The sequence below is a fragment of the Leucoraja erinacea genome, chromosome 9, assembly GCF_028641065.1.
Source record: "Leucoraja erinacea ecotype New England chromosome 9, Leri_hhj_1, whole genome shotgun sequence".
In the NCBI taxonomy this organism is placed as follows: domain Eukaryota; kingdom Metazoa; phylum Chordata; class Chondrichthyes; order Rajiformes; family Rajidae; genus Leucoraja; species Leucoraja erinaceus.
In genome coordinates this window covers 70,156,376-70,172,951 of record NC_073385.1, presented here as the reverse complement: position 1 = coordinate 70,172,951, position 16,576 = coordinate 70,156,376, and the positions used below count along the sequence as shown (strand labels likewise).

Here is a 16,576-nt window from a genome sequence, read left to right as displayed (position 1 = left end):
TTGCTTTCCGATAATGTACCGTTTCCAAACTTAACGCAACATTTTTGGAGATTTCATTCGCAAGGGATAATATCACGTATTTTTGTAACTGGAATAAATTCTAAAAGCAATAGTTGTCTAAATTTCAATGGTGAAGTAGAAAGGCATAAAAAAGATGCAAACATTAATTAGGGAAGACAGTTGACTATATAAACGTTGTAAGGGTTTTGCAGAGATTTAGTTTTTGGTAGTTTAGAGATTAAATGTGGAAACAGGCCCTTTGGCCCACTGAGTCCATGCTGACCATTGATCACCCGTACAGTAGTTCTGTGTTATTCCACTTTCGCATCCTATCCACTGGTGGCAATTTATAGAGGCTAATTAACCTACGAACCTGCATTTCTTTGGAATGTGGGAGGAAACTGGAGCATGTAGAGAAAACCCACGCGGGCACAGTGAGAACGAAAAACTCTGCACGGACAGCTCCAGTAGTCTGGATGGAACCCGGGTCTTTGGTGCTGTGAGGCAGGAGTTTTGCTACAAGTGCTGAAATATGATGTTGATAGAACTTGAATTTATTTCCGGTTTGGTACTTCAGATTCCCAAGCCGACTGGGGTGAAGAAGGGATGGCAGAGAGCATATGCAGTTGTGTGCGATTGTAAGCTGTTTCTGTATGATGTAGCTGAAGGGAAATCTATGCAGCCTGGAGTCGTTGCAAGCCAGGTGCTGGACTTGAGGTACGTTTACATATTTCATGTATCAAGAGTGGATTCTTCATATTTTAACTCATTCTGCTTTTCAAGAGTAGAAGATGGGGATGTATGTTTTGTTTGATTTACAAGGTTAACCTGGTGCTTATGCAATGGAAAAATCAATCAACGTTGCCATTTTTGGAATCGAATTTTTTACTTCATCTATATTACTAAAACTAAGATCTTGACCAATATCTGACTTTCTATTTCGTGATTTCTGAAAGAACGCCGCCACTTACGGCCGTGATTTTTGGCCACCTCGCTCAGGTGACTCACCATATGACATAGGAGCAGTATTATGCCATTCGACACATCAAGTCTGCAGCACTCTGCTCACTATTTCTTCATGAATCCTAAAAATTACAGATTTAGATCCATAGTATTCTCTGCTTACGGCTCCTGCAACACTAAGCACTAGTTGTACATGTATAGTGACAATAAATGGCATATCTATATCTATATCTAGTAGTTTAATTTAAAGATACAGCGCGGAAACAGGCCCTTCGGCCCACCGAGTCTGTACCGACCAGCGATCTCCACACGTTAACACTATCCTACACACACTAGGGACAATTTACATTTATACCAAGACAATTAACCTACAAACCTCAACGTCTTTGGAGTGTGGGAGGAAACTGAGGATCTCGAAGAAAACCCAGGCGGATCACAGGAAGAACGTACGAACTCCGTTCACGCAGCACCAATAGTCAGGATCAAACCCAGGTCTCGGACACTGTGAAGCAGCAACTCTACTGCCACGCCACCGTGCCATAGTTAATGTCACCTAGATGGCTTGACAAATCAAAATCCCATTGCGTAAAGCATATAATGAATTTTGCATGTCATTTTGTTGCTGCCTTTCAGAGAGGAGCTGAACTCTAATGCAATAAGGCTATTTTTAAATAAAGTGAAATAAGAGCAGCAAATATCAGAAATATTCAGCAGAACAGGCAGAATATGCGGTGAGCGCATAAAAGATAAATTAACATTTTAGGCCAACAATCTTTCTTCAGAATGAGGAAAGGTTAGAAAACAAATGTGCAGTGCCAAGTCTGAATCCAAACAGCCAAGTCACCGTTTCATTACAAGTGATTTTACCCACTGCATTCTTGCTCAAAGATTTAGCCTCGGTTGAATATCATGGGAAATGCAAGTTACAGAGTGACTGAGGAGAATCACTTGACTGAATCTAGCAGTTTTATTTGGAATTATCTTGGGAAGCATTCTATAATTAGAAATAATTGAAGACATATAGGTTCCAATGGTTATCCATAAATGTGTTACCAAAACACACTTCATCCACTATTTCTACTATCTGCTGATAATGTTGTCAAAGGGCCTATAAATGTATTTAAATGGAGAAATAGAGTGATACAGGCCCTTCAGCCCAACTTGCCCACACTAGCCAACATGTTCCAGCTACACTAGTCCCACCTGCCTGCGTTTGGCCCATATCCCTCCAAACCTGTTCCATCTCAACTACCTCCTCTGGCAGCTCGTTCCATACACCCACCACCCTTTGTGTGAAAAAGTTACCCGTCAGATTACTTTTAAATCTTTTCCCCTTCTCCTTAAACCTCTGTCCTCTGGTCCTTGATTCACCTACTCTGGGCAAGAAACTCTGTGTATCTACCTGATCTATTCCTCTCATAATTTTATACACCTCTATAAGATCACCCCTCATCCTCCCGCGCTCCTAGGAATAGAGTCCCAGCCTACACAACCTCTTCCTATAGCTCAGACCCTCGAGTCCTGGCAACATCCTTGTGAAAGTATTTGTAAGAAACTGGAGAAATCGTCCTGATAACCTTTTGTTTTGTTAAGATTCCATTGAAATGTTTGTGAAGTGATTAACGCTGTAAACTTTTGATTTGCAGGGATGAAGCTTTTTCTGTGAGTTCAGTGTTTGCATCCGATGTAATTCATGCCACCCGGAAGGATATTCCTTGCATTTTCAAGGTGAGCATTCATCACACAAATTGAATCCTAATTAAGGCAGACACAAAGTGCTGGAGTAACTCAGCCGGTCAGGCAGAAAAAGGATGGATTAGGATCCTTCGTCAGACTCCTAATAATTTTATTATTGAGATTAGACTCCTAATCAGACTGATAATTATGCAGTTCTTGGGACTCCTCTCTGGACTCAAAGGGAATATTTGAAATATGAATAAAAGTTTCAGTTATGCTTGGAAGCTCTTAATTAGTGCACTGCTTTCATACAATGAATGAGTAACAGGACATATCCCAAATCTAACGAACAAAGTTCTCTTTGTCGAGCTTCAATAGGATCTTCTTCTTGGCAACATCCCCAAAACACCTCAACCCCGTTGGTTTTCCCTACTGATTCTCATCTCTCCTGGGCCCTCATCTGTGTGATCATTCTCCATACTTCCTTCCCCTTTTCCCTGCCCTGGCCCTCCAAATATGATCAATTCTCTAACTTCATCCTCTATCAATTCCTGCTTTCACAGCCCACTCTCCGGATCTGGCTCGCCCCTTGAGACCTTCTTCCCAACTCACTTTCTCTCCACTGGCAAGTTATTGTGGAGGGTACTGATTTTAGATGATCAGCCATGATCATACTGGTGCTGGCTCGAAGGGCCGCATGTCCTACTCCTGCACCTATTTTTCTATGTTCTATGAAACCCATAAGATCACAAGAAAATGTGCAAAATCCACACTGTGGGTGAGGTCAGGATGGCACCTGATTGACTGGCGCTGTGAGGCAGCAGCTCTACCAGCAGCGCCACTGTGTTGCCCTAAGTGTTCCTACTCAAATTAGTGATTGCTTTGCAGTTCAGTGGCACAATCCTATACTTCATCAAACTGTGGGAGATGAAGATTGATGCTTTGAAAGCAAATAACATGAATAGCAATTGTACTTGGGAAACAATCATCCCAAACACTGTTGATCTTTACAGGAAGGAAGGTTGATTGTGTGGAATAGTTTAGAGATACAGCACGGAAACAGGTCCTTCGGCCCACAGAGTCCACACTGACCAGCGATCCCCACAAATTACCTTCGATTCTCCAGCATCTGCAGTTCCTTCTTAAACACTATCCTACACAGAATTGGAACCGTTTTTTACATTCATACCAAGCCAATTAACCTACAAACATGTACGTCTTTGGAGTGTGGGAGGAAACCGTAGATCTCAGAGAAAACCCACGCAGATCACGGGGGGAACGTGCAAACTCCGTACAGACAGCACCCGTAGTCAGGATGAAACCCGGATCTCTGGTGCAATAAGGCAGCAGCTCTACCGCTACACGCCCCAAATTATATATATAAATGTGATTTATTGATGAATATAACTTCCATTGATTTGTTCCGCAGGTGACCACTCTGCTCCTCTCCTCGCCACCGAGGACCTTTTCATTGCTTATTCTAACAGAGAATGAAAGTGAGAAGAGGAAATGGGTTGGAATCCTGGAAGGCCTGCAAAATATTCTACAAAAAAACAAACTTAGAAACAGAGTTGTCTATACGCCGCAAGAAGCATATGATAGTACACTGCCTTTTATTAAAACAACTTTGTCTGCTGCAGTTATAGGTAAGTTAATTGGTATATTCGTTATTCTCATAGTGTTCTTTGCAGTTCCTTTTTGCCCAATCTGACTCCATTTTGTCTCCTAGATCGTGAGCGTGTAGCTCTCGGCACGGATGAAGGCCTTTATGCAGTAGAGCTGACACGTGATAGTAAGCTACCAGATAATCTATTCATTTAACTGTAGACTCTCGGCAGTAATTCAGTAATTATAACCGAACGGTATTACCAATTTCAAAAGTGTATTTTGTAACAGGTTAAAATTGCTTCCAAGATGGCGTCCAACCCAGGTGACTATTTGCGTGCTCGCCACAGAAGCAGATCTACAATCACAGAGTACAATCACTCCACATTCTTAAATCTCTATTCCGACACTAACACTTCTTTCGACTTTACGGCTTTGCTGGCTTTACCTTGCACTAAACGTTATTCCCTTCTCATGTATCTATACACTGTAAATGGCTTGATTGTAATCATGTATTGTCTTTCCGCTAACTGGATAGCACGCAACAAAAAGCTTTTCACTGTACCTCGGCACACGTGACAATAGACTCAATTAATCTAAATAAATTATAGAAAATAACTTCTCTGAACCTTTTGCTGAAAGTAAAAAGGTTTTAAAGAATCAGTAAATGGTTATAAACGACGCATTTTTATTATAAATTTTGAGTGCATTATATAAGAACAATATTCTCTTCTTGCAGTGATCGTGCGTGCAGCGGATTGTAAAAAGGTCCACCAGATTGAGCTTATTCGCAAAGAAAATCTCATTGTCCTCATTTGTGGCCGAAACCGACATGTCCATTTGTATCCATGGGCTGCTTTTGATGGACCTGAGACCACCTTTGACATAAAACTCGCTGAGACAAAAGGCTGCCAGACTATGGTGACTGGATCTTTGCGGCACGGTGTTGTGAGTTGCCTCTTTGTGGCAGTGAAACGGCAGATCTTGTGCTACGAAACCAGCCGAACTAAACCTTACTATAAGAGATTCCATGAGCTTCAGGCCCCAGGCAACGTGCAATGGATGACAGTCTTTGAAGAAAGGCTATGCGTTGGCTACCCCTCTGGATTTTCGCTGCTTAACGTCCAGGGCGATGGACCTTCCATTAACCTTTTAAATGTAATGGACACATCGCTGGCGTTTCTCTCACAGCAACCTTTCGATGCCCTGTGTGCTATGCAAATTAGCAATAAAGAATACTTGCTCTGCTTTAGCCACATTGGTGTATATGTGGACTTGCAAGGCAGAAGATCACGCATGCAAGAATTAATGTGGCCTGCAGTTCCTATCGCTTGTGGTATGTATCTTATATTTTTGCTCATATTGCTTATATTTTTGCTCAAAAACTGTTTCATGTCTAAGAAATTGGTTGCTATTATGTGGGGTTTTTTTGCATTTTCTGTTTAGGCAGATTCTTTTTCACTGTAGTGTTCATTTTATTTATAGGAAGGATTTGAATGCAGTACCTCAAATTTTCCAAAACTGATTCATGTCTAAGAAATTTAGTAATTCTCCATTCAATTGAACTACTATGATGGAAGCAGAGATTTGAGAAGATTTTGTGTATTCTACACTTTGTATTTTTTCTTTTAACATTCCTCTTCTTAAAAAAAACTAGATATGTATTCATAGACTTTTAGGGCTGGCACAATGTGTCGTGGTACTTACAGCACCAGAAACTCGGGTTTCTTCCCACACTCCAAAGACATATAGGTTTGTAGGTTAATTGGTTTTGAATTTTTTTTTTAATTTGTCACTAGTGTGCAGGATAGTGCTAGTGTATGGGTGATTGCTGGTTGGCACAGACTCGGTGGGCCAAAGGGCCTGTTTCCAATCTGTATCTGTAAAGTCTAAAGTTTAATGCTTTGCCTTTTTATAACATTTTATTCGACAACAAAAAGTATACAAGCTGGACAAAAGTGTTGGAGAAACTCAGCGGGTGCGGCAGCATCTATGCAGTGAAGGAAATAGGCAACGTTTTGGGCCAAAACCCTTCTTCAGACGTTTCGGCCCGAAACGTTGCATGTTTCCTTCGCTCCATAGATGCTGCCGCACCCGCTGAGTTTCTCCAGCACCTTCGATTTTCCAGCATCTGCAGTTCCTTCTTAAACAAGTATTCAAGCTGAATATATTATACTTGAAAACCAATTCAGGTTTGATTAATTAACTAACCTTTTAAACAGAAAACCTTTACACAGAGTTCATACCACCTCCTCAGAACAGCCCAAGATCTTTCATCACACAAGTATCTTTTCAAAGTTTTACATCGGAGTAGAAAAAGATAAATGGTGATGGTGTTTTTGGTTCTGCTCTTTGAGGTGGAGATTTACAGTGGTGTTAGTGTGAGAGAGTGCAGCCCAAGTGGCCTTCAACGCTGATTTCTGACTCCATGAAGTTTAAGTGGGCAGCATAGTGCCCAATTGAGTTGCTATTTTATAGCGCTAGGGACCCTGTTCGATCCTAACTACGGATGCTGTCTGTACAAAGTTTGTACGTTCCCTGGGACCGTGTGCTCCGGTTTCCTCCTACACTCCAAAAACGTATAGGTTTGTGGGTTATTTGGCCTCTGTAAGATTGGTAAATTGTCCCTAGTGTGTAGGAATGTACAATGGTACGGAGCGATCAGTGGTCGGTGCGGTCTCTGTTTCCACACTGTATAACCATATAACCATATAAACCATATAACAATTACAGCACGGAAACAGGCCATCTCGACACTTCTAGTCCGTGCCGAACACATAATCTCCCCTAGTCCCATACACCTACGCTCAGACCATAACCCTCCATTCCCTTCCCATCCATATAACTATCCAATTTATTTTTAAATGATAAAAACGAACCTGCCTCCACCACCTTCACTGGAAGCTCATTCCACACAGACACACTCTCTGAGTAAAGAAGTTCCCCCTCATGTTACCCCTAAACTTCAGTCCCTTAATTCTCAAGTCATGTCCCCTTGTTTGAATCTTCCCTACTCTCAGTGGGAAAAGCTTATCCACGTCAACTCTGTCTATCCCTCTCATCATTTTAAAAACCTCTATCAAGTCCCCCCTTAACCTTCTGCACTCCAAAGAATAAAGCCCTAACTTGTTCAACCTTTCTCTGTAACTTAGTTGCTGAAACCCAGGCAACATTCTAGTATGTCTAAAGTCTAATGGAATCAGTTCAGAAATGGCAAGAAAACTTTCTGATTATTGCCTATCATCCTTCAGCTGATGGGAACAGAATATTTACCCCCACTTCAAAGTGTGTCTTGGTAAGAACACCACTGATTGAGTTAGCCAAATATCATAGAACATAATGTCACTATTCCTCAGTACACGTGGCAACAAACTAAACTTGAGAATGAAGAAATGGAAATTACTTATTGTCGGATTAAACCAGCAGTTCCTTCATACACATGGTGTCAGATGGTGTACATCTCAGAGTGAAACTTGCAGATGGTACTAGTCATTGATGTTGTTGGTAGATGCTGCAGAGCTTTGTGGAGCTGGTCATTTTGGAGTGGTCGATTAGTGGCTGCAGTGCTTTTTGTACATAGCACGTACTATAGTGTGATTGAGGGGGATAATGACCAGGGGATGATTGAAAGACTACTCAAGTAGATTGCTCGATTGTATATTTGGAGTTGTTGGAGCAGCACTTTAGGTCCTCTTGAAAATAATTGAAGTGATAATACAGTGTACAGAAACAAGGTAACGGAATAACGTTGAGTGCAATGTAAAGTCAGTAAAGTCCGGACAAGAATAGTCCGAGGGTCACCAACGAGGTAGATAGAGGTTCAGGACGAAATGCCAGAAGTGCCACCAGCGGGCAGAAAGCTTCTTCAGGAGGAGTACAATGGATCAAGGAGGTATGTCATCACAACTGAAAACCGTCAGAACCTTTTCCCCACAGTGGAAAGGTCAAAAACTAGAAGGCATAGCTTTAAGGTGAGAAGGGAAAGTGTAAAGGAGCTGTGCAGGGCAGGATTTTCTTTACACAGAGTGGTAGGTGCCTGGACCAGGCTGGAGTAGTGATAGAGGCTGATATGACAATGGCCTTTGCAGAACTGCATGGATATGCAGGCAATGGTGGATATGGATCACATGCAGGCAGAGGAGATTAGTTTAACTTGGCATCATGTTTGACATGGTCATTGTGGGCCAATGGACCTACAGTACATCCCTGTGCTGTAGAATTCTGTTATCTATTTGACTGTAACCATTCTCATCTACCTGTGGTAATCTTTCACCTCCTTGCTTTTAATATATCTGCAGCAGCAGAAGGGAATGCCAAAACACCATGTACTCAGAAAAATATAATCACATTATCTCTATCTTAAATTGTTGTCCCCGTTGTTCTAGATTCTCTCCCTTTGTTCTAGAATCTCCTCTGCTCTAGATTCTCCCCTCTGTTCTAGATTCTCCCCTCTGTTCTAGCTTCTCCTTGCTCTGGATTCTCCCCTTTGTTCTAGATTCTCCCCTTCGATCTAGATTATCCCCCTTTGTTCCAGATTCTCCCCGTCATTCTAGATTCGCCTCTTTGTTCTAGATTCTCCCCTTCATTCTAGATTTCCCCTTAGTTCTAGATTATCCCCATCATTCTAGATTTGCCCCTTCGTTTTAGATTTGCCCCTTCAATCTAGATTTGCCCCTTCGTTCTAGATTCTCCCCCTTCATTCTAGATCCACCCCTTTGTTCTAGGTTATGCATGTTGTTCTAGATTCTCCCACATTTCTAGATTCTACCGCTTTGTTCTAGATTATCCTTGTTTTAGATTATCCCCTTGTTCTAGATTAGCCCTTTGTTCTAGATTATCCCCTTTGTTCTAGATTATCCCCTTTGTTCTAGATTATCCCTTTGTTCTAGATTATCCCCTTTGTTCTAGGTTCTCCCTCTGTTCTAGATCCTCCCCCTTATTCTATAGTCTCCCCTTTGTTCTAGATTCTCCCCTTCGATCTAGATGTGTCCCTTTGTTCTAGATTCTCCCCTAATAGAAAGCATCCTCTATAATAATAACAGAAAATACTGAAAGTACTCAGCAGATCAGACTACATCTGTGGGAAGAGAGCCAATGTTTCAGGTCAAAGATCCTTTGTGAGATCTGTGAATTTTTAACATTCTCTCTGTGTCCACCTTTAGTCCTGGCAACATCCTCATAAATCTTCTCTGTACCCTTTCCAGCTTGACAATATAGCAATCCTGTGTGGGCTCTCATCTTTTACATAAGTCGTTAAACTGAGGCCCTCTCTACTGTGATATCGGTTAAACCAGAGAAAAAGTTCCATTTGCAGTGGATGTAACTGCACCTGTTATATCTCTACCCCGCGCATGGGTTAAGCCAATTTTGGACACATTTCATTGGAAAGATATCCTTTGCTCAGCTTGACTAATAATTTACTTTTTGCATCTATACCAGGTCATGCTACGTCATATCTATCCATCTACAGTGAATATGGTGTTGATGTCTTTGATGTGAATACCATGGAATGGGTCCAAACAATTCCTCTTAGAAAGGTATTGTAGACGGTCACACTGTCTAGATGCAAAGATCTGTTCTTGTAATGACAGCGCACTGATTTCATTCATAATATTTATTTTATTTTTATAACTAGATTCGACCATTGAATGCTGAAGGTACACTAAATCAGCTCAACTCTGAACCTCCACGGTTAATATATTTCAAGAATAACTTTTCAGGTTTGTTTCATTCATTTTTGTCTAGCCCTGTTGGAATGAATGCTTGTCCATGTGTGTTGGGGAATTGGATCTTTTATTTCAAGCCAACCTTTTGGAACTTTGAATACTTGCCATTTTGTCCTGAAAGTGGGTATCTTTAAAATCTTGCAGTGTAGTTGTCCTGAAGCAATTTTATGACCTACCCTCTTGAGCTTGTTAACTGACTTCACTTTCAAGAGGTAGAAGCAATTGGGAGAAAAAGCATTTGAAAGGGGACAGATATGTCATGTTTATTCCGGGTATGGTTATTTGCGAATCACTAACAATCGCAACGTCACAGAGCACTTTGCAAGTCTAAATTGAGAAAGTCCACAGTGGAAGGAACGTTTAAGGCCACCCAGCTATCCTTGTTCTGAGAGAGGTTTCTTACTCAGGGATACGCAACAAGAACTGCCAGGGATACGCAGCTCCTAAAAACAAACTTTTAGAAACATAGAAACATAGAAATTAGGTGCAGGAGTAGGCCATTCGGCCCTTCGAGCCTGCACCGCCATTCAATATGATCATGGCTGATCATCCAACTCAGTATCCCGTACCTGCCTTCTCTCCATACCCCCTGATCCCCTTAGCCACAAGGGCCACGTCTAACTCCCTCTTAAATATAGCCAATGAACTGGCCTCAACTACCCTCTGTGGCAGAGAGTTCCAGAGATTCACCACTCTCTGCGTGAAAAAAGTTCTTCTCATCTCGGTTTTAAAGGATTTCCCCTTTATCCTTAAGCTGTGACCCCTTGTCCTGGACTTCCCTAACATCGGGAACAATCTTCCTGCATCTAGCCTGTCCAACCCCTTAAGAATTTTGTAAGTTTCTATAAGATCCCCTCTCAATCTTCTAAATTCTAGAGAGTATAAACCAAGTCTATCCAGTCTTTCTTCATAAGACAGTCCTGACATCCCAGGAATCAGTCTGGTGAACCGTCTCTGCACTCCCTCTATGGCAATAATGTCCTTCCTCAGATTTGGAGACCAAAACTGTACGCAATACTCCAGGTGTGGTCTCACCAAGACCCTGTACAACTGCAGTAGAACCTCTCTGCTCCTATACTCAAATCCTTTTGCAATGAAAGCTAACATTAGACTATAGTCATGCAAGAACACCAATACAGTGGGACTAATATGGTGCGTATTTTACCTCGATCCCATTATCCTCTATCTGTACACTGTAGATGGCTTGATTGTAATCTTGTATCATTATAATTTTAATGATAATCATGTACAATAGACAATAGGTGCAGGAGTAGGCCATTCGGCCCTTCGACCCAGCACCACCAATCTGTGATCATGGCTGATCATCCCCAATCAGTACCCCATTCCTGCCTTCTCCCCATATCCCTTGACTCCGCTATCGTTAAGAGCCCTATCTCGCTCTCTCTTGAAAGCATCCAGAGAACCGGCCTCCACCATCCTCTGAGGCAGAGAATTCCACAGACTTACCACTCTCTGTGAGAAAAAGTGTTTCCTCGTCTCCGTTCTAAATGGCTTACCCCTTATTCTTAAACTGTGTGGCCCCTGGTTCTGGACTCCCCCAACATCGGGAACATGTTTCCTGCCCCTTGCGGGTCCAAACTCTTAATAATCTTATATGTTTCAATAAGATCCCCTCTCATCCTTCTAAATTCCAGAGTGTTCAAGCCCAGCTGCTCCATTCTCTCACTGAATCTTATCGCTGTATAGGCAGCACACAACGAAAAAGCTTTTCACTGGACCTTGGTACACGTGACAATAATAAACTGAACTACTGATGAATTGACTTGAGCCTTTGAGCATCTTGTGTCATTAAACACTTATCACGGAGGCCTGGTGTGTTGATTGTGTGACAATATTTTGTGCTGGGCATCGTTCACAGATAGAGTCAGCTTGAGTGTGCCTGACACATCGGACAACAGCAGAAAGCAGATGGTCAGAACACGCAGCAAGAAGAGATTTGCTTTCAGGATACCAGAAGAGGAACGTTTACAACAACGTCGGTAGGTTATTAGAAACATAGAAATTAGGTGCAGGAGTAGGCCATTCGGCCCTTCGAGCCTGCACCATTCGCCATTCAATATGATCATGGCTGATCATCCAACTCAGTATCCCGTACCTGCCTTCTCTCCATACCCCCTGATCCCCTTAGCCACAAGGGCCACATCTAACTCCCTCTTAAATATAGCCAATGAACTGGCCTCGACTACCCTCTGTGGCAGAGAGTTCCAGAGATTCACCACTCTCTGTGTGAAAAAAGTTCTTCTCATCTCGGTTTTAAAGGATTTCCCCTTTATCCTTAAGCTGTGACCCCTTGTCCTGGACTTCCCCAACATCGGGAGCAATCTTGCTGCATCTAGCCTGTCCAACCCCTTAAGAATTTTGTAAGTTTCTATAAGATCCCACCTCAATCTCCTAAATTCTAGAGAGTATAAACCAAGTCTATCCAGTCTTTCTTCATAAGACAGTCCTGACATCCCAGGAATCAGTCTGGTGAACCTTCTCTGCACTCCCTCTATGGCAATAATGTCCCTCCTCAGATTTGGAGACCAAAACTGTATGCAATACTCCAGGTGTGGTCTCACCAAGACCCTGTACAACTGCAGTAGAACCTCCCTGCTCCTATACTCAAATCTTTTTGCTATGAAAGCTAACATACCATTTGCTTTCTTTACTGCCTGCTGCACCTGCATGCCTACTTTCAATGACTGGTGTACAATGACTGGTGTACCATGACACCCAGGTCTCGCTGCATCTCCCCTTTTCCTAGTCGGCCACCATTTAGATAATAGTCTGCTTTCCTGTTTTTGCCACCAAAATGCATAACCTCACACTTATCCACATTATACTGCATCTGCCAAACATTTGCCCACTCACCCAGCCTATCCAAGTCACCTTGCAGTCTCCTAGCATCCTCCTATTGCCCTCCAGCCGCTTTACAATCTACGGCATTTCAAACTTGTTGAACTATTCATGCAGCACGGTGGCGCAGTGGAAGAGTTGCTGCCTCACAGAGCCAGAGACCCGGGTTTAATCCTGACTACGGGTACTGTCTGTATGGAGTTTGTACGTTCTCCCTGTGACTGCGTGGGTTTTCTATGGGTGCTCCGGTTTCCTCCCAGATTCCAAAGACGTACAGGTTTGTAACATTGTAAATTCTCCCTGGTGTGCAGATCGTGTTAGTGTGTTGGGATCGCTGGTCGGCGTGGACTCGGTGGGCCGAAGGGCCTGTTTCCGCGCTGTATCTCTAAACTATTTCAGGATTGAATTGCATGTATTTTCCATATTTTCATGACAGTGAGATGCTGAGAGATCCTGAGATGCGGTCGAAGCTGATATCAAATCCAACAAACTTCAATCACGTGGCTCACATGGGGCCCGGAGATGGCATGCAAGTACTTATGGATCTTCCACTGGTAAATATAAGAATCAATTGTCAACAGCAATATTTGTCCCAACTGAAATGTGTATTCACCACTTGCTTAGTCCTTGAATCTAGCATGGGGAATATTAATAAGTATTGCATCAGTGCAAATTATTAAAATATGCACACACATACATTTAAAACTGTATTTGAAGGTGAAATGTTCAGTAAGCTTTATCATACAAACTATTTAAAATTTACCATACAATATTGCACATTTTAAACTCTCTTATTCTACATTATATCTGAGTTCACTTGATTTTCGTCTACGTTTCTTTCTTTCAAGCTTGGCATGCCGTCATTGTTTATAATTAGGGAGCATCTCCGCACCTTAAGCCTAACATAATGTGTTGATTCCTGGACTTCACAGTGGCAGCAGCACAGTTGGTTGGCACTGTTGCTTCTGAAGCACAAGGTTGCAGTTTCAAAGCTTGCTGGAGATCTGAGCTCATAAATAGTTTAGCATTGTAGGAATGCACTGAGAGCTGTTTGGGGTGCTTTCTCACAGATGAAATGTTCAATCAGGACTTTACCTGCTCCCTTAGAAAGACATAAACAATCAAATGGGAGGGTTATGAAGAAGAGCAGTGGGTATCCTGACTGATGTTTAAATCAACCAGAATCATTTGGTTATCTAGGTGTTAGAATATTACACTTAATGGGATTCTGGTGCAATTTCTGCATTGCAACTGTGTTAACTCCCCTGAAGGATTTTATTGACTGCACCACGGTGGTGCAGCGATAGAGCAACTACCTTACAGCGCCAGCCATCCAGGATCCAGCCTAACTTCGGGTGCTTTTCTGTATGGAGTTTGTACATTCTCCCCGTGACCTGCGTGGGTTTTCTCTGAGATCTTTGATTTCCTCTCACACTCCAAATACGTACACTCCAAATGTTTGTAGGTTAATTGGCTTGGTGTAAAATGTAAAATTGTCCTTAGTGTGTGTCGGGCAGTGTTACTGTGCGGAGACCTCTGGTCGGTGCAAACTCGGTGGTCTGAAGGGCATGTTTCCGTGCTGTATCTTTAAATTAAACTAAACCATTTAGAGACATCCTGAAAAGGATTCAAGTCTTTCCACCAAATAATTTTTCCGTTTATACGTGAGTAGATGTGAACATTTCCCAATAGGTGGCTGGAGCAAAAATGTCAATTATGTATTTGTATAAAAAGTAAAATATACGAATAGATCCAGTGAAGGTTCTGATGGGTCAAATGTAATATTTCATAAGTTAATTTGCAATTGTGAAGCAGCATTCTACTGTTTAATACAGAGACAAATCTGCATTTGAACAGACAGAAGTTAAAACATGAAGCAAGCGATTGCCATTCCATTCAAATATTAACACTCCAAAACAAGTACAACGCAAGCTGGAATTTTACTGCACTTGTATGAAACTTTATTAATATTCTCTAAAACCATGTTTTAATTGTTTCCAGGAATTGAAGAATAGCATTTTATTCCACGTTTCCCTGAGATAATTAGGTAGTCTGTTTCCTTTTGACTTAACGTAGAATGTGTTTCCTCCCCATTCATTCTCAACATCATATCCTGATATCTCTTCCAACCAAGTATGAACGTGTCTGCCACATGACTCCACTCAGCTCCCTTCCACTTCCCGTCCTCCTTCCTTTGGGTGGGAATTCTATCCCATCTTGCAGCTGGCTATAGCCGGGAATTAAAACGCTGGTGCGGCACAATGTTTAATCAGGTGTTGAGCACTTCTCACTGAAGAAGATGGAACTGAGTGTAATTTCCTACCTGTTGCTGCAGAGTGTCGTCACACCAGCATCACAGGACGAGCAGGTGAAAGAAAAGCGATCTTCCCATTCCAACCTCTCCAGGCAGCAGCGGAGCAAGTCGCACATCACACGCACAGCCTCAGGTAACCGCATCCCGTTATCCTGTTCATTAACAAGTCGTAACCTCGTCATTGAGAAACAAGGACATTTGTAAACCATTGTGTATTCTGGATCATCTCACAAGGACAGAAATGTTTGTTATAAGTATGAACTGATGATAATGGTAATCCAATTTTGCTAACACAATTTAATGAAACACTTTGTTTCAATTCTGACTACAGAGTTTGTACGTTCCCCACGTGACCTGTGTGGTTTCCTTTGCATGTTGTAGGTTAATTGGCTTGGTAAAATTGTAAAATTGTAAATTGTCCCTAGTGTGTAGGATAGTGTTAGTGTGCTGGTTGGTGCGGACTAGGTGGGCCGAAGGGCCTGTTTCCACGCTGTAACTCTAAACTAAACTAAAAAAAGTCTGTAACTCAGCTCCATCTCCTGGGCTTGCATTTGTGTGAGAAAGGAATTATCCTGGGGAAAGATTATTCATTCAAATGAAGAAACATTCTAGGTGTCGATTTCCTCATCACTAGTTTTAGGCAAAACAATGTGGTAAGAGCCGTGAGCCGTTCCCTACCAGCGACACCAATGTTAGTGTTCACAACTCTCAGCTGCATAACTCCAAGTAACAAGGTTTGAATTGGAGCTGATGGAAATTGCGATTTTCCAGAACATCCCACTCCAGCACAATAGATGCAGGCGGGCTCATCTGAATTTGGCAAATGCTGGAAAAACTCAGTGGTATAGGCAGTATCTATGCAAAGAGTATCTATGCAGTCAGCATTTCGTGTCATCTGTTGTAAGAAAGATAGACACAAAATGCTGAGGGAATCTATTCTATCCACAGATGCTGCCTGTCCCGCTGAGTTACTCCTGCCTTTAGTGTCTATCTTCGGTTTAAACCAGCATCTGCAGTTCCTTCCTACACTGTTGTAAGAAAGAGTGGCAGACACAATCTAATCTTTTACCATTGGTAGACAAAAGTGCTGGAGAAACTCCGCGGGTGCAGCAGCATCTATGGAGCGAAGGAAATAGGCAACGTTTCAGGCCGAAACCCTTCTTCAGACTGATGGACAAAGTGTTTAAGAAGGAACAGCAGATGCTGGAAAATCATCTACCTTCAATTTTCCAACATCTGCAGTTCCTTCTTAAACATCTAATCTTTTATGTTTTGTTCACAACCCACATCTTTTTCAATTAGTAATCATTTTTTGAACTCTAAATAGACCAGATGATATAATTTTGAGCCAGCTCAGGATATCACTTCAGCAAATATCTAAGAATTATTTCATAGATCAAGTAGTTCCATTTATCGGGCATTATTCCCCACC

General features: G+C 42.0%; 1 protein-coding gene across 1 annotated transcript in view; it reads left to right on the top strand.

Moving 5' to 3' along the window:
* Nucleotides 1–16,576, top strand: part of cdc42bpb (CDC42 binding protein kinase beta (DMPK-like)) — a 198,971-nt gene that overhangs the window by 180,977 nt on the left and 1,418 nt on the right. Inside the window, exons 26-35 of the mRNA XM_055641186.1 lie at nt 578–717; nt 2,610–2,691; nt 4,070–4,286; nt 4,370–4,432; nt 4,985–5,581; nt 9,685–9,782; nt 9,881–9,965; nt 11,851–11,971; nt 13,267–13,384; nt 15,166–15,277. Coding sequence (XP_055497161.1) covers nt 578–717; nt 2,610–2,691; nt 4,070–4,286; nt 4,370–4,432; nt 4,985–5,581; nt 9,685–9,782; nt 9,881–9,965; nt 11,851–11,971; nt 13,267–13,384; nt 15,166–15,277 — 1,633 coding nt within the window. The remainder of the gene's footprint in view (nt 1–577; nt 718–2,609; nt 2,692–4,069; nt 4,287–4,369; nt 4,433–4,984; nt 5,582–9,684; nt 9,783–9,880; nt 9,966–11,850; nt 11,972–13,266; nt 13,385–15,165; nt 15,278–16,576) is intronic.